Here is a 26773-nt window from a genome sequence, read left to right on the forward strand (position 1 = left end):
TCGGTCTGATGTGTAAAAGTCCAGTCCACTGAGTCATCCAGGCACTCCGAGAGGGAAGTGTGTGTGTGTGTGTGTCAGCTGGTATTTAAACACCACACCCTGTCCCATCGTGGATCATAACGGAGCTGCTGCTGCTCGCTGCCTCACTGCTGCTGCTTCTCTGAAGGTAAGAAAATTACACATCTGCAAGTGTCTGTTTGATCAGTTCTCTGCTAAAAGAACACAGGAGTGAATAATCAGCCTGTAAACATCATAAGTATTAAGGTGTTTTTTGCTACTTTAACTGCAAGAAACATCTGGAAAACAAGTCTTTCAGAATAAGAATAAAAGCTAAAATCTCACTCAGGAGACTTTAGATGTGATAACAGTCAGTTGGTAGATGGGTGTGACCCACTCTGTTCTTTGCCCGCCTGTAATTACCAGAGTATCATGTTCATGTCATTTACTGAGGATCACAGAGAGGTGATGGAACGCTGCACTTGTTATTTGGAAGCATAAACAGAGTTTATGAAACTCTGCAGAGGAACATTTTCTTTATTTCTTCATCTGGATTCCTGTCAGCTGCTGGTGGTTGCTAGAAAAGACATTCACAATAACATGGTGTTAAGTCGACAAATCAAATCCATTCATAGACATGCAGGACTCAGAAAAAAAGACTGACTCACCACTGACAGAAGGCTTTTATTTTGAAACCTGCTGGATGGAGCTGCAGGGAGAGGATCCATTGACAAGTATTCTGTTAGTTGCTATTAAACAAACACTAACTTGCACAATTGTTATTCAAAGCATGCATTTTTGGAAACAGAACTCAGAAATGAGGATTGGAGGAAACCTTAAGATGAGTGGACATTTATCACAGCAGACATTTTGATCTATAACATATTTATTGCTACTGTACTTTGTATTGCGATAAATGTTGGACCAGAGCCATCACTGATATAACTGGTTCCATGTGTGGTTCTCCAGCAATGACAAGGCAAACATTCCCGAGTAAACACCAACAAGCACAAGAATAAGTCTGCCTGTTGGTCTGAAACTCTTCAGGAGTGTTTGTATGAGTTTGCTAGGTTGCTAGGTGATGAAATGCTGACTCTAACACGCTTCCTGTTAATGTTTTGTAAGAGGGTCCAAGGTCGAGAATGCTTTCCAGTTCTTCTCAAATGTATTAAATTAAACTTGGTTGGGTTTTGTTGAGTAATTTCTTTGAAGTTCAATGATTCTGTGTGTCTTACATAACAGGCTCCATACCTCAGATCTGTTTGCTTTGTGATCCATTTTCCTTATCAGAAGCCCTGCCCTCTCCTGCAGACACACCTCTCCTGCTGGCACGTCCCAGGCAATAAATCAAACACCCCTATCTGAAACGTTTACAGCCTGCTGGATTCTGTAGCTCTTAATGTTAAACTCTTGTATCCTCACTAATACGAGGAGGTGGAAGTCACTGAGATTGATTTTATTGATGTGACTCAGTAACTCTGTCTCCATCCTATAATTGAAGTACATTTTACAAGAGGGAACTCAAAGTTATGAAAAGAAGTCTGTCTGTCATACTGTAAATAATGTTATAAGGAGTTCAGTCTAGACCTGCTCTATTTGAAAAGTGTCCTGAGATAACTTCTGTTATGAATTGGGGCTATACAAATAAAATTGAATTGAATTGAAGTCGCAAAAAAATCCCTGAAGTTTCTTGATCCTCTGTATGGAATTAGAGATGCAACGGCAACTATTTTAATAAAGGATGAATCTCCTGACAACAAAAATACCAAACACTTGCTGGTTTTTCAAATGAGAAAATATTCTGCTCTTCCTCATCTTAGATTACAGTAAATTCAATATATTTATTTGGGTATGAGTAGAGTTGTGGACGGTGGGGCAGGGAAAGATGAGAACACCTTGCTCTTGGAAATTTTGTCTGACCCGCTTTCTTTGTTGTATTGTCATTGTTGCCATTAATTCATCTTTAATGCAACAGAAAGGTATAGAATATGCTAGAGGGAAAAAGGTCAGTAATCAAATATATCACAAGTCCATCTTGACTCCCTTTAGGTCGACTCAACATGGCGCTGGTGTCTGAGTTTCTTGGTCAACTGACGCTGTCATACGGAGGGGTGAGTCACCTGCTGACATTACACTGTTAACAAGACAATACTCAAAGACAATATTTATCAGGATAATGTCCATCCCACCCACCTCTAACATCCGGATTCCAATGTCTAACATATGTGGACACTGCACTCATTTTAATCTTTTTACCATTATATAACTGTACGTATGTACAGATTCTCGTATCTTTACTGCCTAAAGCTCTGAGAGGATCCACAGCGTCAAGGCTCTACAATGTTTTACTGCTGTCATAAAGCAGAAATAAGGTGTGGTTTGTTCCCTCCACCCAGTTCATCTGATAAAGCGAGGAATCTTATAGATAACTCCTCATTTCAACATAATGAACGTCCATGATGAAACACAAACAGGGTGTCCCACAAAAAATCTGCTCAAAACGCTGCATCGCTGTTCCAGTTCAGCCAATCACACAATCCGCAGTAAATTCTGACACTGATGTATCTTTGTATCGACGCAATGACAGCACAATTCGTATAAAAGGGATTTGATAGATCCTACAAAAGCAGCATCAACAAATAATAACAAGTACCAGTAGGCCTGCGTACTTACTTTTGGTACTTAAATATAGGAGTTGTAATGGAATATTTTACTTACTGTAAGACAATTATCTTAATACTTCCTGAGGATAATAAATGAAGGAAAATCCAAAAACACAGCAAATAACACTGCAGGAAATCACACCTTTGGATTTTGATATTTGCAGGTTTCTTCATCTTGGTGCTTTAGGAACATGTTTCTTTCCCCCACAGGCACCACTGTACTGTCTCCTCATGTTATTTCTGATTAACAGCAAACAGGAAGGTAACATGTCTCACTCTGTCCTCTGCAGGAAGTAGAGCCCACATTCCCCACTGTGGTGGCAGCCCGAGACTTCGACCCGGCCAAAGACGCTGCCAGGATCGAGACAGCCATCAAAACTAAAGGTGAGAGAGTCCAACATCAACAACCATGCTGTCTGGAAGCTTCTGCATATTCTGCATAGAGTTATGTAACTGCGATCTTACCATTTCATCACAAATAATTTAGTGGACACTATGACACTGACCGCATTACCTTTCCTCTAGGGCCACCATCAGGACAAACCTTTATTTACAGGATGCTTGCCAACCCTTTAGATTTTTATTTCCTTTATTCTATTTTTATGTGGTGGTTCGAGCATTTCTCTCATTTCAGTTTTCTTTGAAGATGATGTGCCAGACATCTGATTACATCCAGTCATAGTCAGATATCAGATTACTGACTGGCTTCTGTCCATTTATGAGCTGTTAAAGCTATAACAGCATGTTCTGCTCAGGTTGGAAACAGACTAAAGTTGGGGGAACACAGCTTCAGATGCCACTAAAACTACTGCAGTTGTCAGTGTACAGCAATTGGGGAATTGAACTGGTGAGACATAGTGTACAGGTCTGACTCCTCTGTATTTGTGTGGAGAGCTTCCCAACTGCTTCAACTCAGTTTCCTGTGTGTGAGCTGCAGTAAGAGCAGGACATCCCTCAGCAGACGCTAGATTTTCCATTGTTTAAAAAAAAAACTGAAACAAAGAAACAGAGTGCTGCTGACAGTATGAACATAGATCCAAAATAAATAATAAAGTTTAGTTTTTTGTGTTTCTATTTGCTACATAAATAGATGACAGTATATTATGTAAGTAATAAGGGCTTTGGTTTGATTATAAATGCTACCAAAAATCCACACACCAGATATCACATGTTTGGAACGGTGTTCAGATTGGTCAATCGATGAGTCAGCAGTGATATAAATGTCTTGCTGTAATTAGTACTGTCTGCACAATATTTTCTATTTCGCCAAATGTTTCATCAGACATCACCAAAACATTTCACAATACACCAAACACCACCAGAATCATGAAGAATAATAGTGCCACCATGTGGTCAGTTATGAAGTATTTTATGTTTTTGCCAATAACTGATACAGACTTTTTTGCTTCTTTTGGCACAAATTTAATCAAATCTTCACACTTTAGTGCAAACCCTATTTAGATGCAGACTTATAGGTTCATGTTTGATGCCTTGATTCTTCAATGCTGAATTGGATGGCAACTATATTTGGGAATGTTGTGTCAGTGCTGTAGATACAAGGCATAGATCAGTGCTGTAGCAGGGCATATACCACTTAATTTATATAATTGTAACAATAATGATATTATTAATAAGAACTAAATTTCTTATAATTTATTTTGAATCTATAGTTTATCCAATAAGTCCTCAAAATAAAACATATGTAGTTTGTAACTGCTCATCAGAACAACACAGAAATTAGTCAAGTAATTACATGTCTTTCAAAGACAGTTAAGAAAGATTTAAGTCCATTTGACAGTAATACTGAATTACAGGACAGGACAAATACAGGAAAGAGGTCAGTGCGGACCACTGGTTGCCAAAGGTCTGTATGGTTATTTTATTCAAACAATGGTATTAATGATATTATTAAAAACAAACAAAAAAAGTTTTAGTGAAGGCCAATGATTTGATACAGATTTTCTTGCAGAGACAGTCAAGATTTGAATCATACTAAATTATACTAAGTTACAGAAGTCAGTGCTGTAGATACAGGGCAGGGAGTCAGTGCTGTAATCAGAATCAGAATCAGAATGAGATTTATTGCCAGGTAGGGTTTTACACATACGAGGAATTTGTCTTGGTGCAATGGTGCTTAAAATATACAATCACACAAAAAAAATAAAAAGATAAATATATAAATCACACAAAAATATACAAGTCACACAAAAATCACACAAGAATAAAGTACTTTTAAAAAAATATAGATAAATAAAGATAAGAAAGACAAGAAAAGATAGGACAACTGTACAGAAGACGGGAGTGCATTAATGTTATGCATATATACAGGGTGGGTATGAGAGTCAGTGACAGTGGGGGGTCTGGGCCTTGTTAATGAGGCCAGCTGTAGACGGGAAGAAACTGTTTTTGAAGTAAGTTTTGTAAGTGCTGTAGATACAGGGCAGGGAGTCAGTGCTGTAGATACAGGTTATAGGCTGTGCTGTAGACACAGGGCATGGGTCTGTGAAGTCTATTTGAATTATATAATACTAACAATAATTATGCACTCCTTACAATACAATTCAGCTCTTGACCACACCTCAGTGATGCCTCAGTGTTCTATAGTGCAATGTCTTATTAGTGATCAGATCAATGTACAAATGGTCTAGCAGAGTTAAAGAGGTTAATCACAATACTTATCTTAAAATCAACTGGACTGGCATCTTTAAAGTTGAACTCAAAAACAACTAATTCATTCTTCATTAAATCCTGCAGGTGTAGACGAACAGACCATCACCGACATCCTGACCAGACGCAGCTATGAGCAGCGGAGAGAGATTGCCTTCGAATATGAACGACTCGCCAAGAAGGTTCAAAATGTTTCCCTTTTAATTAACATGATAATGGTAGAAGATGTGACATTTCACATGTAGACCAGAATCAGTAGGTGACATAACTACCCTGCTAGTACATTCTGCTTCAGTTTGTTTAGAAACAATATTTTTTCAAGACATTTTGTACCCCTGTACCTTTTCCAGGATCTGATTACAGCCCTGAAGGGGGCGCTGTCTGGCTCTCTGGAGGCTCTGATGTTGGGTCTGATGAAGAGTACCGCTCAGTACGACGCCTCCGAGCTTAAAGCCTCCATGAAGGTCAGAGTCAACAGTGGTGGACTGTAACTACGACAAACTATGACAGGGTTCCCAAAATGTTTTAGCTTACAAATGGAATGTAAACTGACACACATATTCACTTAACTAATATTAAAACAACGCCAAGAATAACAATAAAAACCACTATAATGATAACAATGTGAGGATTCACACTGATGGATGATCATTTTTTGTAAACAGTAGCCCCAAGTATGTGCTGGGCACTCCTGTTGTGCTAGTTGTAGATAAAGTTTCAAAAGTAGCTAACTGTAAATAAAGCAAGTTAGTCAACTAGCTAAAATAGTTCAAACTAGCAATCTAAAGTAGTCAAAACCAGCTAACGGCATACAGAGTGGTTAAAACCACTGTATATCAAGCAGTTGAAACTAGTTAAGCCTATCTAAAGTAGTTAAATGTAGCTACCTGTATATAAAATAGTTTAAACTCATTAACTTCGGATAAAGTAGTTAAAATTTGCAAACTGTTGTCGTAGAAACTATAGCTAACTCCATAGTAGTTAACCTGTGGCCCTTTACTGCATATTGTCCCATCTCTCTCTTCCCTTTTTCTTGTCTCACTTGAGCTGTCCTGTCCAATAAAAGCGTAAAAAAAATAAAAATAGCTCCACCTTGAGCAGCCATGACAGTAAAATGCTGCTGCATCATATTAACAACCTAATAATGCCACATAGAACCATATTGGAGACTTACTCCCACTTTATGAGAGGTGGTTGGTACTATCTTTGACCAATCAGATGGATCTGTAAGAATTACATTTCATATAATATTAGTGTGAATGTGTAAAATATAGAGTCTTACCTGCTGGTATTTGTGTTTCCAGGGACTGGGAACAGACGAGGAGACCCTCATCGAGATTGTCTGCTCTAGAAACAATGAAGAATTAGCGGAGATCAAAAAGGTTTACAAAGAGAGTAAGTTTGGATCTATAACATTTTAAACTGAAGCTGCTGTTTGCAAAAAAAAAACATTTTTAAGCTTACCATTGGTTCGCTGGTGCTGTCCATGCAGATCATAACAGCATTTATTCTTCTCCAGCATCACTGAATTTGACACTGCAGTGAGTAGGTTCTAGCAATATGATGATATGTAAAGTGATTTGTCTCTTAAGAGATTTCAGAGCTGAACTGTAATATTGAATATTGTACAGGCCATAAATCAATGAGCAGGACTTATGTTTGGCAATATTAAATTTAAAACATTTTAATAAATCATTACCAAAAAAGCACATGTTAAATAACATATTTCACAACTGAAATCACATGTGCAAATGTGAATTCATTAAATGTAAATAGCTGATATGTGAAGTATTTCAGATGTAATGTCTCTTTTAACCCGTGTCAAATGTCCAAAAACCACGTGTTTATATTTGAATTCATCATTTCATAGAATATGTAGCCTATATTTGTACCTCGATTTGTCAAGTGTTTATTTAGCTTGATTAACAAAAAACATTAAGTTAGGCCTATAGGCTATTATTAAATGATTCTGGTATCAAAATCAATACTGCAATATAAACTCACATTTATCATTATAGAAAATGTTGTCGTCCACGTCTACTGACAAAGTGACTCAGCTAGTATGGCTAAAAGCTAAAGTTAGCATGCTAACATGTACAGTATAACACTGGCACTATTTAAGAACTATTTGTAGCATGTTAGCGAGCTGACTTTTGTGATTTAGCATTCTCTACAAACAGTTAGTTTACGTTGCTAACATAACCTTCATCATGGCTTTATTTAAATCTTTCATTTCTCTCTGCAGTGTTTAAGAAGGAGTTGGAGAAAGATGTAGCAGGAGACACGTCAGGAGACTTCGCCAAACTGCTGCTGGCTCTGGTTCAGGTAGCTTAGATGCTAACTGTTGCTAACTGCTGCTAACTGCACAATACATTTTACAGTACTAAGATGTTTTGGTTGAACCCAGTGGTCAAAACAGACTGCACATGTATTTCACGAGGCAGGTGAGTTGGAATGGTGCGAGTATCAAAAAGTAGCAAAGATGAATGATGTGTAACATTACATTTATTTGCTATGTTTCAAAACTTTGTAAATAAATGTAGTATTGGAGGTTTTGGTACAGAATATTGTAGGCTATGTTTCTGTACCAAAACGTTGCAGGTATTCTACTTTGCTACTATTTGATCCCAGTGGTGGAATTTAACTACATTTACTCAAGTACTGTTCAGATTTGAGGTACTATATTGGACTTTTCACTTCACTACATTTATCTGGCGGCTTTAGTTACTAGTTCGGTTACATCACAAATAAATAAAATTAAATAACCTAACATTTAATACAAGTTGAGCTAAAACAATTAGTCGATTAAGCAATTAGTCGATTTCCATAAAATTAAGCAACTATTTTGATAAACGTTATTCATTCTTCATGTAAAAACATTTAATGGTTCCAGCTTCTCAAATGTGAGGATTTGCTGCTTTTCTTCAAGCTTCATTTTAACTCTTTAAATGTGTAAAACTGACTGAAACTGAAAACTGTATTTTCTTGATCTACAGACAAAGAGAGATGAACCCTCTAATGTGGTTGACTATGAGAAGATTGATGAAGATGCCAGAGTGAGTCAAAACATCCAAAGATTAGTGATTTCTAAAAAGCCAGAAATTGTATGGTATTCTCTTCAGTATGAATTTGTTTCATGGTATAATATTTAGTAATTCATCAACTGTATTGAGCAATCCATCAATAAATTTTAAAAATCTATATTATTTTGTTGTGTGTGAACCTCAGTGTCTGTATGAAGCCGGGGTGAAGAGGAAGGGAACCGATGTGGCGACCTGGATCTCCATCATGGCCCAGAGGAGCGTCCCCCACCTGCAGAAAGGTGAACTGCACCTACAACACTGCACAAGCATGAGCTAAAGTCTGCGCATACAGATGACCCCAATCACCACAACAATTCTGCAAAGTCCCGGATTAAAAAAATCTCACATGTTAGAATACGTAGAAGAGAGACATACAGACTATCGCAGCAATATCCATAAAACGGCAACGTGGTTCCTTCAGGGCAGTTTGTAAAAGACCTTTAAAGTGATTCAGAGAAGTTTTTAAGGTAATTCCATTTTGAAGCTCATTGTTTAACTCGTACATTCAATGTTCCAATGTTTAATTTATATTTAGTACCAACTTCTATTTCTTACATTATGCCAGTGGTTTTTATGTTAAATGCCAAAGTGGTTTCAGATCCAATGCCAGCATTTGTTTGATCAATTATCAATGTTTCTTTAATGTTCAACTCCAGTGTTTTCTACTGTCAGTGGGAACATTTATTGTATTGCCAATGCCTTTATATGTCCAAAGCTGTTGTTTAAGTCCAACATTGTTTCTTTTTACATTTAATGTCAGTGTTTTTGTTTTACATCCAGTGACTATGTTAAAATTCTGCATTATCTGTGCATCAATTACAGTATTGTTTCAAGTTAGGGAGATTGTGTAACTGGTAATAAAAAGACAACTTTACTCTGCCATATAGTACTGCCTGTGCTTTAAGTTTCACACATGATGTGTGTTTTGTGCTGTCAGTGTTTCAGAGGTATAAGAGCTACAGTCCGTACGACATGAAGGAGAGCATCAGGAAGGAGGTGAAGGGAGATCTGGAGAAGTCCTTCCTCACTCTGGGTAACAGACACCACCATCAGATCATAGACACCATTATTTCAGGGACTGTTCCACCGTATTTTTAATTCTTGATAAACAGTGGATTTTAAGATTACGGGATGGGTGGTAAAAACATCAGGAAGTTGTTCAGGTTCGTTAAATGTTTTGTCTTCTCTTCACAGTGGAGTGCTTTGAAAACAGGCAGCTGTACTTCGCCAACAGACTCAGTGACGCCATGAAGGTACGTTTGAATAGATTTGTCCATTGATAGAAAATAACTAAGTACATTTACTTTTGAGCTACTTATATTGTACTTGAGTATTTTTATTTTACTTTATACTTTAGCTCCACTACATTTCAAAATGTAAATATTCTCCATTATACTGTATATAATCATTTTAGTTACTAGTTACTTTGAAGTTTTAGATAGAGTTTGAGTTGAATTGTTTTTGTATAGTTTCTATTTTTATTTCTATTTTTTATTTTTATTTTATGTACTTCTAATTACTTAGTTTTTTTTAGATCCATAAAATCTAAAAATAATTAACAAATAAATTGTGTTATCATTATTGAAACTTCCAGCAGTATAAAGTCATTAAAATGAGCTCCATCTTTATCAGCTGCAACATTAAAGTAATGAGCACATCTGTAATAATAATAATAATAATAATAATCTACACATTGCCCTCCGTCTGCTCTGACGTCTGTATGACGCCCTCCATCTGGTTTTTTCTGTCTCTCTGCAGAGTAAAGGAGCGAAGGAGAAGGTATTGACCAGGATTATAGTTTCCCGCTGTGAAGTCGACCTGATGAAGATCAGAACAGAGTTCAAGAAGCAGCACAAGAGATCACTGTACCAGACCATCGCTGTGAGTACCAGTCTGTGTGTGCGGTAGACCAACTCACTGTAACGTCCCACACAGGTGAAGGCTGGTGAACATACCAGAGAGGACAGAAAGAGGAGAAATTTATTAATAATGAATTAAATGTTGCGGACACTCAAACTACTACTACAGGTACTTTAACTGAGGCCAAGTTGAAGTGAAAAATAAAAATAATAATACATATCATACTATTTATAATCAGCTGTTTCAGGGAGTCAGACCAAAGTAAATATCACTTTACTATTTAATCAGGCTGTTTATCTGAGACCAGCCAGAATTCAAATGAAGTAATAAATAATACATTTATTTGAAAGTAAAAATATGTTTAAAAAAAGAAAGAAACCACAGTAATATTAGATTCAGTTCAGTTTTATTTGTATCGCACCAATTCATAACAGAAGTTATCTCAGGACACTTTTTCAAATAGAGCAGATCTAGACCGAACTCTTTAAAACATTATTTACAGAGACCCAACAGTACCACCATGAGCAAGACCTTGGAGACAAGGGCAAGGAAACACTGCCTGTTAAAAGGCAGAAACCTAGGACAGATCCTTCAGCTCTAGGTGGGTGGTCGTCTGTCTCGACCAGTTGGGGTGAGAGACAGAGAAAGAGAGAGACACAGACAGACAGACAGACAGGTGCACAGCATCAACAGACATTCTGCTGGTAATACTGGAACTGTACCTTTACTGAAGTAAAGTTTAAATACTGTAACTGATGTGAATACTTGTTCCACCACTGCTGACTCACAACTTAAAGATCAGGAGTGTTTATTATTATTATGAATATTATTATTATCATTATTATTATTATAGTAATCATGTGTTTGTGTGATTCAGGAGCACACTAAAGGAGACTACCAGAAGGCTCTGCTCAGTCTGTGTGGAGGAGACGACTGAGACCTCAACTCTGTCTGGACTCAGTTTCCCAGGATGCCCCTGGGTTTGAAATGTCAGACTGCAGATCTTCTTACAGTATTAGAGTCTTTTTCTATTTACTTCCATATGAAACAGATCCTGTCACCCCCATCTCTCTGAGCAGCTTCAGTTTGTGAAATAAAAACCTTTCAGCTGTTTGTGTGTTTGTTTGCTGTTTGATCAAACGACCACCAGAGGGAGGCAGAGACACACTGAGGCTTTTACTGATTTTATTAAAAGCATTTACAAATATTAGAAAATATGTTTAATGCTTCAGGATTGTTTCAACAAACCGTTAGTCTCCACATTTTTATAATGTGGCAAAATATAAAGAAAGAAGATATACTAGTTCCCAAAAAGAGTTCATTCTTTTTAGACATATATCATTAAGCGTTTCTAGATAAAGTGTTAAAATGTTGAGAATCAAAGTGAAATCTGACAATTGAATGTTTTGTGTGTGAGTCTGAGACAGATCTGCTTCACAGTGCAGAGTGTGTGTGATGGTGAACAGAGTGAACTTTGATTTCAGCAGCTGATCTTCAGTCAGCAGAGTTTCTGTTCACAGGAGAGACTCTCAAACCTCCAGAGAACACACAGACACTGAGGAACTATCTGACCAGAATGTAAACCCAGGATAAACAGGTTCGGTGAATGTGGTGTTGAAGGTGTGGAGGTGGATCAGTGTGTCAGAATAGACGCTGTAGAAGGACAGAGTGCCAGCAGGACAGTCCACATACACAGCTACTCTACCATACGAGGAGGAGGAGGAGGAGGAGGAGATGGATATCTTTCTCTTATTGTGCCAGAGAGAGTAACCATAATCAGAGCACTCCAGACTCCAGGACTGATCATTTCTTCCAAACACACAGTCATCACTGTATCCTCTCCTGCTGATTCCTGTGTAACTCACTGATATAGAAACTCTTCCTCTCCACCCGACCTCCCAGTAACAGCGACCAGTCAGACAATTTCTACAAAGCAGCTGAGGCCAGTAGTCAAATCTGTCTGGATGATCAGGATATGACTGATAGTCCTCCACCAGTGTCACCTTCCTGTTGTTGTCAGACAGTTTGAGCTCTCTGTTTACTGTGTTTGTGTCCAGTTCCACTTCACAGACATCTGATGGAGAGAACAAGACACAATACAGCTGCAGGTTATCATCTGTTGATTTATGAACTACTTTACTGACAACTACTGAAAGAAAATCATTCAAACTTATATTTCAAACTGTGAATAATGTTTGACTAAGTTGAACTTCAACAATCCATTTATAATAGCATCAACCAGAGGGCAAACTATACCAGGGCTTTCAATGGAGCTACCTTTCTCCACTCACAGTGTGTGCGTTCATTCTGCCTCAAGGAGAGGACTGACTCTTGTTGCAAGAAATGTGTACGCTTGTTTGAAGTCAGTGAGACGTGCACACATTCTGATCATATAAATACCAGTTTATGTGTGAAAAATGGAGTATGCATAGTATTTGTGTGTATGTATCGTACATTTGGTCCCAGGTCTCCCATTCAGGGAGGAACTGGAAGGTAAATCCTCATCAACTCACTTTATTCAACTTCTCAACATCTTTGTGACATTAATTATGACGTGTTGTGTTTATGACTTAATAAAACAACAACTTATATCTGTCAAGATGTGAAGTACGAGTCCACGAGCAGCACCTAAAGGCAACAAAACTCTTCTACAATATCAGTGACAGTCAAAAGACCCAGATGAAACAAAGTTAGCTTTCTGCTGGCTGCACTCTTTATAAAATATTAGTTTTGTAGGATCAATGTGTTCAGTTTGTCATTTTTAAACTGACTGACTGAATTTCTAACATTTTTCCAGCCACACTGACAAAAACAGAAGCTAAATCCTGATTGACTGACTCAGTAGAAATTCACTGTTTTTTCAAAAAAATTAAAAAATCTAGTGTAACGTGTCAAGCTCAGTTCTCATGAATCCAACTTAAAACACACTCACATTTCCTGACACCAGGTTTCAGTCTCTGCGGTCCACCATGGTCCACCCTGGAGGAAGAAACAAAGTCAGAAAGTATTCATAAACCTTCACTCATATTCACCATTAAACGTGTGGTAGATACATGGTTAAGGAGGGGTAGTAAATGTATATAGTCCTGGTCAGGGGGTTGTGTTTTATGGTATGGAAAGACCGCTCAGCAGTTGGTTACAGACATAGGGTCAGCAGTGGGTCACAGTTATAGAGTCAGCTCACAAGACCATTTGTGGAAGAGACCTGGACTTTACATTAGTAATATTAATAGGACGAACAGGGGTGATCACTGTTTTACAATGTACTGAGATGTACATAAGGAAGAGGATTCTGGAAGTCAGGAGAGAATGCTCATGATGTGGTCTTCTCTCCATGCTGCATGTAATAAAGTGTCTTAATTATCACACCGGCTTGACAGTTCTTCAGAGAATTAGCAACTCTCAATTTTGGGAAGAATTTCCATGACACATGAACCAGAGTTCCTCTGTTAGTCAGAGTGACAGAGAAACAGTGTGAGAGCAGCTGTTTCTATGAGGGGCCGTCAGGGACATTATTCAGAATTACCTCTCACAAACACATGTGAAATGCTCTTACATACACTACTGAAACCCTCTCACATAAACAACTGGAAGATTATTTGCTCGCACACACTACTGAAACGCTGTCACACATACAAGTGAAACGCTCTTATATACACTACTGAAATGCTGTCACACATACAACTGAAACGCTCTTATATACACTACTGAAACGCTCTCACACATATAACTGAAACGCTCTTATATACACTACTGAAACGCTCTCACACATACAACTTAAACGCTCTTATATACACTACTGAAACGCTCTCACACATACAACTTAAACGCTCTTATATACACTACTGAAACGCTCTCACACATACAACTGAAACGCTCTTATATACACTACTGAAACGCTCTCACACATACAACTTAAATGCTTTTATATACACTACTGAAACACTCTCACACATACAACTGAAACGCTCTTATATACACTACTGAAACGCTCTCACACACACAAGTGAAACGCTCTCATACATACAAGTGAAATGCTTTCACACATACAAGTGAAACGCTGTTATATAGATATACATTAAGATGATCAGTCGTGCATGAAAGCTGCATGCTGCCTGTTACGTTCTCCAGCCTTTGAGATTGCTTTTTTAACGTCTTAACTTGTATTCTCTTTTTGTTCGTTCTTATTTTTTCACTGTAACTCTCTGAAGTCCTGCCCTCTCTAACGATGTTGTTTGAGAGAGTTTTTGTGTTTTATTTTGTGTTTTAATGCCGCTTCCACCAGGACACTAGGACGGCCATTTCCTTCACATCAAAAAGGAGGACACTTTGCATACACAGGGACACGCAAGCAGATATTTGTTTGGTATGATCCCGTTTTAAATTTTGATATGTTAAAATTCTCGGCATCAATAATAATAATTACTGAATATATATAATATTTATATACAATAACAATGTGCAATAATTACTGTGCAATAGCATTCCATAGTTACTGTGCACTCTATTGCCCATGTGCAAGTGCTGCTGCTGCTACTATTTGTGTTATCTGTTGTTTGTGGATTCTTACTGTTTTTTCTCTTGTACATAGTGTTTTTAGTTTTTATTTATTATTTTTCCTACTCTTACTGTTTTTTATATGAGTTTTTTCTCTATCCACTTTGCTGCTGTAACATTGGAATTTTCCCATTGTGGGACAAATAAAGGAATATCTTATCTTTTCCACCAGATTGCATAAAGGTGCATACACATACCACATAGCTAATAATAAATATACAAGATACAGCTGATGACAACCTGCCCTTCCAATTCAGATTACATAGGTCTAATAAACATCATACAGACACTGTTCTTAATGTTTTTATCTGGATAGATAAAGGGTAAAAAAGGTATAAAAATATAGCACCTTCTGTTTCAGATGTATAGGCTTGGCCAAGGCTTTGCCTATACATATAAGTATGAGCATTTTCAGAATTTCAGTCGAACAACCGAAGTTAAGTTCTCTGTCACTGAGAGCTTGATTGACAACCAGACTTAGTGAGCAGCTGTTGTTGCGATCAACACATGGCTAATTTGAATATTCAAATTAGCCATGTGTTTATAGGTCACTATGTGAAAATGTAACCAATGAAATTACTTATTTTGCTTTTTTGACACACATTTTTAGCCAATAAGTATTAAACTAACAAGGTAATGTGTCAAGTTGTCATTTTTTGAGGACAAATGAGTGTCAGGCATGCTGAGTTTGTTTACTCCGGAGAACAGCTGATTGTACTAATGCCCCTAGGCATAGTGGACAGAACAGCTGATTTACCAGCTGAACTCTGGAGAAAACACACCAGGGATGCCGAGGAGGGAAGCAACATCGGGGGAAGAGAGGAAGGTGGAGACTGAACGGCTTTATGGAGAAGATTTAAGCAGAGTCTCCCCTCTCTTGTTATGGTGAATCTACGGACTCCTAGCAACAAGATAAACTACTAATGGTATTAACACGGAGTGTATATAAAAGCGTTTCAGTTGTATGTTTGAGAGCGTTTCAGTAGTGTATATAAAAGCGTTTCAGTTGTATGTGTGAGAGTGTTTCAGTAGTGTATATAAGAGCGTTTCAGTTGTGTATATAAGAGCGTTTCAGTTGTATGTGTGCGAGCATTTCACTTGTATGTATGAGAGCGTTTCAGTAGTGTATATAAGAGCATTTCAGATGTATGTGTGAGAGCGTTTCAGTAGTGCATATAAGAGCGTTTCAGTTGTATGTGTGAGAGTGTTTCAGTAATGTATATAAGAGCATTTCAGTTGTATGTGTGAGAGCATTTCACTTGTATGTGTGAGAGCGTTTCAGTAGTGTATATAAAAGTGTTTCAGTTGTATGTGTGAGAGTGTTTCAGTAGTGTATATAAGAGCGTTTCAGTTGTATGTGTGAGAGCATTTCAGTAGTGTGTGTGAGAGACTAATCTTCCAGTTGTTTATGTGAGAGTGTTTCACATGTGTTTGTGAGAGGTAATTCTGAATAATGTCCCTGACGGCCCCTCATACTTTGTCCATATGTCCATACCGCAGAGTGTCCAGTCTCCAGTGTGGATCGTTCAGTCCAGCAGACAGCAGCTTCACTCCTGAGTCTCCTGGATGGTTGTAGCTCAGGTCCAGCTCTCTCAGATGGGAGGGGTTAGAGCTCAGAGCTGAGGCCAGAAAAGTACAGCCTTCCTCTGAGATCATACAGCCTGACAGACTAAACACACACGATGATGATGGTTTGATATGTGTAACCTCAGCAGTAATGCAGCCCCTCTTCTTGACTGTTGTGTTGAGCCTGAAGAAAATTATCTAAGGATGGAGTTCTGATCCAGTGCTTATAACACAATATTACAGTGCACACTTAAAGTACATTAAAGTTGTTAAAACCAATCCAATGTGCTTTTTATTTATTGGTTGATATGTGTTCAGCCCTAAACTATTGCTATTATCTGTTATATTAGTGTTGGGGATTATTCTCTTAAGAACACACAGATGTTTGAGTACAGAGGAATATAATTGAATTACTGTGAAAATGTTTGATTCAGATTTCAGTGTCAAGAACCAACACACTGTACTGTGATAAACTCCTGAGTCAGCTACCCCTTTCAGTATGACATTGCTGCATCACTTAATAAAAGGATCGTAAAAATGAGTAAAAAGACTTTTACAAACAGCTGAATCTTTACCAGAGAGTTTCCAGTGTGCAGTGTGGACTCTTCAATCCATTAGACAGCAGCTTCACTCCTGAATCCTGCAGGTTGTTGTTACTCAGATCCAGCTCTCTCAGACGAGAGGACTGGGAGCTGAGAACTGAAGACAGAGCTTCACAGTTTCTCTCTGAGAGGTTACAGCTATTCAGCCTGAAGAGGAATCAGAAATATAAAATAAAACAATTGCCAACGTTAGTTTTCTCTTAAATATGAGAGATGTAGAAATACTGATGTACAGTTGAGTTATTCGGCTTATGTGAGGTTTTTAGCTTATCTTTTTTTTCTGGGTGAGACCAAAGACACAGTTGGCTGTGAAACGTTAATATATCTGGTGACCTGCCAAAGTAATGTTGATCAGCTCTTATGATCGCCGATCAAACTAATTAGAGAGAATATCGGCTGATTACAATCAATCAGAGCACCCTTAAGAATAAACTAATCAGGATAGTGATGTGTGCACATTAGGGCTCGGTGATATAGCTGACCATTTTTAATGACCTATTTTTGATAAAGACCAGGTGAAAGAAGGTTGAATTTACCACTTTATTTATCAAGGCACACAGGTAATAATTGTAATGTTTATGTTTTAGCATCCGGTATTGTTGCTGGGTACCTCTCCATTGTGGACTGCCTGTGGTTTGTGATGGAAGCGGCTATGGTGATTCACTCATAGCTCGCTTCATTATCGAGGGATATGATAAGTTGTTTACGTTATGAACCTGAACGTAGTCAGTGCTTTCATGGCGGTGTGCAATTAATGTATTTCAGCAAAACTATCGATATCTTATTGAATTTTCTTATTGCCTCGTGCACGTACACAGCTTTGTTGGAGGCTTTGACCACTGGCAGCAGCCTCAGAAGAGCCTCCTCTGAAGCAGAGTATTTCTTCAGGTCAAACACGTCCAGATCTTCTTCTGATGACAGTAAGATGAAGACCAGAGCTGACCACTGAGCAGGAGACAGTTTATCTGAGGAGAGACTTCCCGAACTAAGGAACTGTTGGATCTGATCCACTAGAGAATGATCATTCAGTTCATTCAGACAGTGGAACAGACTGATGCTTTTCTCTGCAGACAGATCCTCACTGATCTTCTTCTTGATGTACTCGACTATTTTCTTGGTGGTCTGTGAGCTACTTCCTGTCTCTGTCAGCAGACCCTGTAGGTGTTTCTGATTGGTTTGCAGTGAAATACCCAGGAGGAAGCGGAGGAACAAGTCCAGGTGTCCATTTGGACTCTCTAAAGCCTTGTCCACAGCACTCTGGTAGAAACGTGTTGATTTACCTCCGAACACTACAGACCACCGGGATGTTGTTTGTTGTTCTGCCAGCAGATTGACTCCAGAGTTGATGAATGTCAGATGTACATGAAGAGCAGCCAGAAACTCCTGAATACTCAGATGGACGAAGCAGAAGACCTTGTCCTGGTACAGTCCTCTCTCCTCTTTAAAGATCTGAGTGAACACTCCTGAGTACACTGAGGCTGCTCTGATATCGATGCCACACTCTGTCAGGTCTGATTCATAGAAGATCAGGTTGCCTTTCTGAAGCTGCTCAAAAGCCAGTTTTCCCAGAGACTCAATCATCTTCCTGCTTTCTGGACTCCAGTGTGGATCTGTCTCAGCTCCTCCATCATACTTGATCTTCTTCAGTTTGGATTGAACCACCAGGAAGTGGATGTACATCTCAGTCAAAGTCTTGGGCAGCTGTCCTCTGTTTCTGGTCTTCAACCCATCCTCCAGAACTGTAGCAGTGATCCAGCAGAAGACTGGGATGTGGCACATGATGTGGAGGCTTTGGGATGTCTTGATGTGGGAGATAATTCTGCTGGTCTGGTCCTGATCTCTGAACCTCTTCCTGAGGTACTCCTCCTTCTGTGGGTCAGTGAACCCTCTGACCTCTGTCATCATGTCAACACACCCAGGAGGGATCTGATTGGCTGCTGCAGGTCGTGTGGTTATCCAGAGGCGAGCAGAGGGAAACAGTTTCCCCCTGATGAGGTTTGTCAGCAGCACATCCACTGAGGTGGACTCTCTAACATCCGTCAGGATCTCAGTGTTGTGGAAGTCCAGAGGAAGTCGACACTCATCCAGACCATCAAAGATGAACACAACCTGGAATTCTTCAAACCTGCAGATTCCTGCTTCTTTGGTTTCAGTAAAGAAGTGATGAACAAGTTCCACCAAGCTGAACTTTTTCTCTTTCAGCACATTCAGCTGTCTGAAAGTGAATGGAAATGTGAACTGTATGTCCTGGTTGGCTTTGCCTTCAGCCCAGTCCAGAGTGAACTTCTGTGTTAAGACTGTTTTCCCAATGCCAGCCACTCCCTTTGTCATCACTGTTCTGATTGGTTCATCTCTTCCAGGTGAGGGTTTAAAGAGGTCTTCTTGTCTGATTGTTGTTTCTGGTCTGTGTGGTTTCCTGGATGCTGTTTCAATGTGTCTGACCTCATGTTCATCATTGACCTCTGCAGTCCCTCCCTCTGTGATGTAGAGCTCTGTGTAGATCTGGTTCAGAAGGGTTGGGTTTCCTGCTTTAGCAATCCCCTCAAACACACACTGGAACTTCTCCTTCAGGTTAGACCTGAGTTTATGTCGGCACACTGCAGCTTGAGTTCCTGAATAAAGAAACAACAAATGGAATCAGTGAGTGGATCCTACAGAAAATCAGAGAATCTGAACATTAAGTCTGGCTTTATAGATTTTCCTCCTCCGTCAGTTTTATTCAGCTCATCAGTGGAGGACAAACAGCCTCTGTTGTGAAACATATTTACAGCGGAGTTTAGAAATGTTAATCTCTCCTGTGTTGCCTCCATTTCCTCTTTCCATCATGTTCAATCTGTTAAAATCCTCTTACTGCTCTGCAGACAGTCAGCCAGCTGCTCCTGCTTCATTCTCCTCAGGAAGTGCACTGTGATCTTCAGAAATGCCTCTCTGCTGCTCCGCTCTTCATCGTCACCGTCCAGTACTTCCTCATCCTCATCCTGACTGTCTAAGCCTTGTGGGTAATCTGTAGTCAGAACCCTCTGGACTCTCTTCAGCTTGTTCTTCACAAAAGTGACGATGTTCTCCTCCAGCAGCTGGAAGAGAAAGATAAAGGGAACATTTGATTTAAAGTGGAAGAATACAACATGTGATTCATCTGTCAGCCTGAAGGCCTGCTGGTCTGAACACAACAGTATGCAGATTGTTTGCACCTAAATGATAGTCTCGCATTTTATCCGTAGTTCCGTATCCAGTATCCGTAGAACATAGCAGAATCTACAGTTTGTAAAACAAGTTACAGAGGATGCTCCCACACTGTGACACACACACACACACACACACACACACACACACACACACACAAACTTCTTGTTTGTCATAATGGTGAGGTTTGGTTGCAGGTTGCCCCTTTTTAAACTGCAGCTTCACGCTCCTTCTTTGTCACAAACTTTGACTGTAATCTTGATTACAGTTTGTTGATTCATATTTAAACTATTTTGCTGGACACTGAGACTCTCACAGTTTTGGGGTATTTTGTTATGTTAATAAATGTATAAATTGGTGTTAATCTAACATCGGTTTGTGTGAAAGTTAAAGTTGAATATGTGCACGCTAACCCCCTAACCCATGATGTGATTCATTTACTTTGGATCTCATGAATGGCCTTTGTAGAATCCAACTGGTCGAAATGTGTCGTAGTGAGAGAGATTTTTAATCTCTGAGTTCATCATTTAAACTTCACTAGTATTTAAGGTGTGTTTGTACATGTACTCACCATAAATATGGAGTCCAGGTCTGTTTGATGCTGCTGGGCAGACTGGTCACTGGGAACCTCTGAGCTCTCCTGCTGAACTCTGTGGAGAAAACATCTAGTTTTTATTTTTTACATTTATTGATTCATATCTGTATATATATATTTAAAAATCTGTATTAAAGTTGTTTTGTCTCAATGTCAACTCTAAACTAAATTCAGCTCTGATTACTGGACCTCAAATGATTACCTTTGAGAAGCAGATTGTCCATCTTTAAAGTTAATAGGGCGATCCATAGACCAGTCACCGTTCATGGACACACAACTGTGTTCAGGACAGTCTGGTCTCTGCTGCTGCATCCTGATACAAACAAACAATGAAGTATTTACATTTTTTAAAACAGAAAAATATTTTGATCAGATTTTCACTAAAATGTAATTATTAAATTTTTTTATTCATACATATCTCAGTACAACAATAATAAGTCTTATTGTAATAGTGTCAGAAGTACAAAGTTTGATTCAATTCAATTCAATTTCATTTGTATAGCACCAATTCATAACAAAAGTTATCTCAGGACACTTTTCAAATAGAGCAGGTCTAGACCGAACTCCTTATAACATTATTTACAGAGACCCAACAGTACCACCATAAGCAAGACCTTGGAGACAAGGGCAAGGAAAAACTGCCTGTTAAAAGGCCGAAACCTAGGACAGATCCTCCGGCTCTAGGTGGGTGGTTGTCTGCCTCGATCAGTTGGGGTGAGAGAGAGAGAGAGAGAGAGAGAGAGAGAGAGAGAGAGAGAGAGAGAGAGAGAGACAGACAGACAGACAGACAGACAGTTGCACAGCAACAACAGTATTGGCAATGGCAGTAAAGCAGGACCATGGCAGGAGGCTCCACCAGGATCGATAAGAACCTGCGAGACGAGAAAGCACAAGAACTCCGGGGAAGAAGTGAAGTTAGTAACATGCATTAATGGAACATGAATGAGTGCAGAAAGAGAGAGAGGAAGAGAGGAGCTCAGTGCACCATGGGAAATCCCCCGATAGTCTAGGCCTATAGCAGCATAATTAAGGGATGGTTCAGGACTCACCTGAGCCAGCCCTAACTATAAGCTTTATCAAAGAGGAATGTCTTAAGCCTACTCTTGAATGTGGAGATGGTGTCTGCCTCCCGAACCACAACTGGAAGCTGGTTCCACAGGAGAGGAGCTTGGTAACTGAAGGCTCTGGCTCCTGTTCTACTTTTAGAGACTATAGGAACCACAAGTAGCCCAGCATTCAGAGAACGTAGTGTTCTAGTGGGGTAATAGGGTACTATGAGCTCTTTAAGATATGAAGGGGCCTGACCATGAAGAGCTTTGTAGGTGAGGAGGAGGATTTTAAATTCTATTCTAAATTTTACAGGGAGCCAATGCAGAGAAGCTAGTACAGGAGAGATGTGATCTCTTTTTCTAGTTCCTGTCAGTACTCGTGCTGCAGCGTTCTGAATTAATTGGAGCGTTTTAATGGACTTATTGGGGCAACCTGATAATAAAGAGTTGCAGTAATCCAGCCTTGAAGTAACAAATGCATGGATTAGTTTTTCTGCATCAGTCTACGATAGGATGTGTCTAATTTTTGTAATATTACGTAAATGAAAGAAGGCAGTCCTGGACGTTTGCTTTATGTGGGAATTAAATGACAAATCCTGATCAAAGATAACTCCAAGATTCCTGACAGTGGTGCTAGAAGCCAAAGTAATGCCATCCAGAGTAACTATATCTTTAGACATTGAGTCTCTAAGATTTTTGAGGCCAAGTACAAGAATTTCGGTTTTTTTTTGCAAATTGCAGCTCATCCAGGATTTTATGTCCTTAAGACATGTTTGTATATTAGATAATTGATTAATTTCATCAGGCTTGATCAATAGATATAACGGCGTATCATTTGCGTAACAGTAAAAGTTAATGGAGTGATTTCTAATAATGTTGCCTAAAGGGAGCATATATAAAGTAAATAGTATTGGTCCAAGTACAGAACCGTGTGGAACTCCATGACTAACTGTAGTATTTATTAAAGTTTCATCGTTAACTTGTACAAACCGCGAACAATCTGATAAATATGACTTAAACCAGCTTAGTGCGGTTCCTTTAATGCCAATTTGATGCTCAAGTCTCTGTAAAAGAATATCATGGTCAATGGTGTCAAATGCAGCACTAAGATCTAATAATACAAGTACAGAGACCAGTCCAAAGTCCATTAGGGATGTACTGATCAAGATTTTCAGGAACAAATGATAGTGTGTGTGTACTGACAGCCGCAGCCGGAATCAGCGAGCTGAATAATGGACAGGATGTAGGAGGATCTCTTCTAGAAAGTATCAGTGAGTTCAGAGGGGCAGTGGAGGGTCTGTGGTGTTCAGAGGATGAGCTACTAAAGGACTACACTCAGATTTCAGGGATATATTTACGAGATAATCAGTTTTTCTTAAGGTCCTAAGGACTTTTTAGTCCCCGATGCAATCTGAGTCATTTACAGTTTTTCTCAATTGTTTACACACAATTACTGGTACTTGAGACACAATGACCACAACATGTAACTAATGCACCAACGCCCTGAACCAATTCTGCTAAACTACAAACACAATTCCTGCTTTACACTCAATTTGCAGTTTTAAAACACACTTTTTTCAAAACACTACACACAATTCTCTGCATTTGACACAATTTTCATGAACAAAATATCTTGTTTTCACAAGGAACACACTGTCATTCAAAATTCTAAAGTTAATTGCCCTACTATGCACACTGACTCATCACATGGGCAAACACCTGTCACACAGTTTAGCAATCAGAGCTTTAGCATAAAAGGGCAACAGGTGAGCTCTTCTGTTTTGGAGCAATGGATGCCAACATTGGAAACAGAGCCAGAGCCAGAGGAGTACGAGTACGAGTACGAGTACGAGTACGAGTAAGAGTAAGAGTAAGAGTAAGAGTACGAGTACGGCCACGGCCAAGGACCATAATCTCTGATGAGATCCGAGCCACTTTGGTTGACCATGTGGTCAACCATGGTCTAACAATGAGGGAGGCTGGGCAAAGAGTTCAGCCAAATTTGAGCCGGCACACTGTAGCATCCATCTTCTGGACTTTCCGAAATGAGAATAGGTAAGAAATCTACTCTCACTCGAAAATTGCATTACTGCATATCAATACAGTACTCAATGAGTACAGTAGTACAGTATTGACTGTCCTGTAGGACTGTAAAAATAAAGTGTGTTTCAGGTATTTGGGAAATTTATTCCTACTTTGTATTCCTAGACAGTATTTACAGTATATTACTTTTTGTTTGGCAGAATTGAAAGACTACCAACACAAGGTGGTCGGGAACGTCTTCTTTCTCCTGAACAGGAAACTGAAATCATGAACATGGTCCTAGAAAATAACGCCATAACATTACGGCAAATCCAAAGAAAAATAATAGAAAACAGATTTCAAAATATTGATAGGGTAAGCTTATCAACACTGGACCGTGTCTTGCGCAGAAATAATCTGAGGATGAAGCAGGTCTACAGGGTGCCATTTGAACGCAATTCAGAAAGAGTCAAAGAATTGCAATATAACTATGTGCAAGTGAGTCCTATACAATCCCACAATTGATGCATGCTCTCAACACTGTATAAATTATTCATATTTCAGTATTGTAATCATAATGATTGTGCTTCACAATAGTGACCACTCCATGTCTATTTCTGATATTGTCATGTGTGTTTCAGAGAGCTAGAGTGCAGTGGAGCACCAGTTCATCTTCATTGATGAGGTTGGATTCAACCTCACAAAAAGACGAAGGAGGGGAAGGAATATCATCGGCCAGCGTGCCATTGTTTAAGTCCCTGGCCAGCGTGGAGGGAACATCACAATGTGTGCAGTGATTACCCACCACGCCGTCATCCATCACCATGCTACCCTTGGCCCCTACAACACTGCTCATCTGATCACATTCCTGGACACCCTACACAACACACTCATTCCACCAGATCAGATTGACGGCCCAGAGCAGGTCAGGTACATTGTCATTTGGGACAACGTAAGTTTCCACCGGGCTGCTCTGGTTTGTAACTGGTTCACTGCCCACCCACGCTTTTTAGTTGTGTATCTCCCTCCATATTCTCCATTCCTCAATCCTATTGAGGAATTTTTTTCTGCCTGGAGATGGAAAGTGTATGACCAAAATCCACAAACGCATATACCCCTTCTCCAACCTACGGAAGACGCATGTGGAGATATAGCAGTTGATGCTTTTCATGGCTGGATTCGCCATGCTAGGCAATATTTCCCCCGCTGCTTGGCCAGGGAAAACATTGCTTGCGATGTGGATGAGGTGCTGTGGCCAGACTGAAATAGAGTGGATGCAGCATAGTTTTTTTAATAGTACAATAGATAGTTGTAATTTTTTAGAAATGACAGTGCACACTTCAAGTACATTAAAGTCACTAACAATCCCTAGCCAGAGCCTACAGGTGGATGCTGGGGTGGTGGTGGGGCTTACAGAGCAGTAGGCAGCAATACGGATGCAGGGCATCAGCGGGATTGACAGAGCAGAGGGAGAGCTGGGAAACTGTGCAGTTTAAATAGACCGCCAGATTGAAAGGGTGCGCTTGGTTAGTGATAGTCAAGTTGACTGCCTGAATTTCTGTTGCTCTAATGTCTGCATTACTGAATGAGTTTGGTTAAGGGGGAAATTATGAGTTTTAATGTTATCGACATATTATGTTTGGTTTATTCTTGTATTTGTTTATCTGGTAATTCAGCATTGAAAACACTACTACAGACACTGTTACTGGTTAGATATGTTAGGTTTATGGTTGATGTACTTTTACTATGGTAATATTTCAGTAGCCTAAAGTTTGTTATATTTCAGACAGTTGAATACATTGTGACACATACTCCCTTTTTCAGGGCTTTTACACATTCACCTCAGAAATAACATATGGCTGTGCCCTATATGTCAGTATTATTATTAGTTATTAATAGTAAAAATAATTGAAAATTAGACTGTTGATCTGATCCTGGTGTCAATTGACATCGGATCAAAACCAAATGTTGTGATATTGCTGAAATCTACTTCAGTTTTAATTCCTACCTTCCATCAGTTTGTCTGACTTTAAACTCATCAAAGCGATCCACAGACTGGTCACTCTTCATGGACACACAGCTTGGTTCAGGAGCATCTGGTCTCCGCTGCTGCATCCTGATACAAACAAACAACTGACTAATGAAAGAGTTTAAACTTAGATAGAAAATCAGTAAGAAGACAGTGGATGAGTAACGTAAAGTAATGTAATCTGATTAAAGATGCTGTCTCATATTAGTTGATGAATCAGTGGTTGGGCCATTGTTAACTAATAAAGTTATCAGTTAATGATTAGTTATTGTAAGCTGTTATTCAGTAGCTCAGTGGCAGATGTGACGGTGATCTGAGTGCTGAGCTCTGACATGGAGAAGAGTCTTAGACAGTAAGTGCCCTGCTGGAAAAGCTGCACTCCGTCACTACAACAAGGTTTCCATCACAGGCCTCATTAGTTCATTGTTTTTAATAAAATACACCACAGCTATGTTGATCCAGTCCGACCAGTTCTGACACTTCCTGCATTTTTTACTGATGTGAGCTCAGATTAAAGTCTGACTGCTGTTGGTTTTACCTGAGAACTACTAACAGTAATAAATGCAGATTATTCTCAAACCACTCTTCTTTAACTCAAAAACACTCAACAATAACTATCATCTATACTAATCTAAAGAGATATTGTGAAACAACCCAGAAACATATATGCTGTACAGTCAAACAGTGATACAACACAATGTGATCAAAGTGATCCTGTTCAAACATTTACAGATTCCTCTGGTAGGATTCTCACCTGCTGAACTCACTTCAGGTCAACTTACAGTCACTTTCTACCTTTATGTGTGGAGGAAACAGTGGGAGAGAAGAAGCTGCTCATTTCTCCCTCGTCAGTCCTGGTGTCTGTGTGAATCTTATCTGATCTTAGTCACACCCTCAATA

At 39.2% G+C, this 26773-nt stretch overlaps 2 protein-coding genes across 7 annotated transcripts; one reads left to right on the top strand and one right to left on the bottom strand.

The window, feature by feature from the left end:
- Positions 1 to 11383, top strand: LOC127351342 (annexin A2). Its single transcript, XM_051378812.1, has 13 exons — positions 1 to 166; positions 2047 to 2108; positions 2951 to 3044; positions 5415 to 5509; positions 5678 to 5791; positions 6632 to 6722; positions 7573 to 7652; positions 8324 to 8383; positions 8556 to 8649; positions 9348 to 9443; positions 9605 to 9663; positions 10169 to 10291; positions 11148 to 11383. Exons 2-13 carry the CDS (start codon positions 2058 to 2060, stop codon positions 11205 to 11207), a joined length of 1017 nt encoding a protein of 338 aa, XP_051234772.1. The 5' UTR covers positions 1 to 166; positions 2047 to 2057; the 3' UTR covers positions 11208 to 11383.
- Positions 11384 to 11438: 55 nt separating this feature from the next.
- On the bottom strand, positions 11439 to 26773 carry LOC127351317 (NLR family CARD domain-containing protein 3-like). 6 transcript variants are annotated; one of them, XM_051378713.1, is made up of 10 exons: positions 26669 to 26773; positions 25853 to 25960; positions 20976 to 21086; positions 20750 to 20828; positions 19847 to 20069; positions 17810 to 19607; positions 16969 to 17142; positions 16323 to 16577; positions 13203 to 13249; positions 11439 to 12344 (listed from the first exon to the last, which is right to left on the bottom strand). In XM_051378713.1, exons 2-10 carry the CDS (start codon positions 25957 to 25959, stop codon positions 11800 to 11802), a joined length of 3339 nt encoding a protein of 1112 aa, XP_051234673.1. In that variant the 5' UTR covers position 25960; positions 26669 to 26773; the 3' UTR covers positions 11439 to 11799. The 6 variants fall into 6 exon arrangements, with proteins under 6 accessions (XP_051234673.1, XP_051234672.1, XP_051234674.1 ...); XM_051378712.1 differs by having other exon boundaries at positions 26628 to 26762; XM_051378714.1 differs by having other exon boundaries at positions 26656 to 26761.

This window comes from Dicentrarchus labrax, unplaced genomic scaffold (genome assembly GCF_905237075.1).
Source record: "Dicentrarchus labrax unplaced genomic scaffold, dlabrax2021, whole genome shotgun sequence".
NCBI lineage: Eukaryota > Metazoa > Chordata > Actinopteri > Moronidae > Dicentrarchus > Dicentrarchus labrax.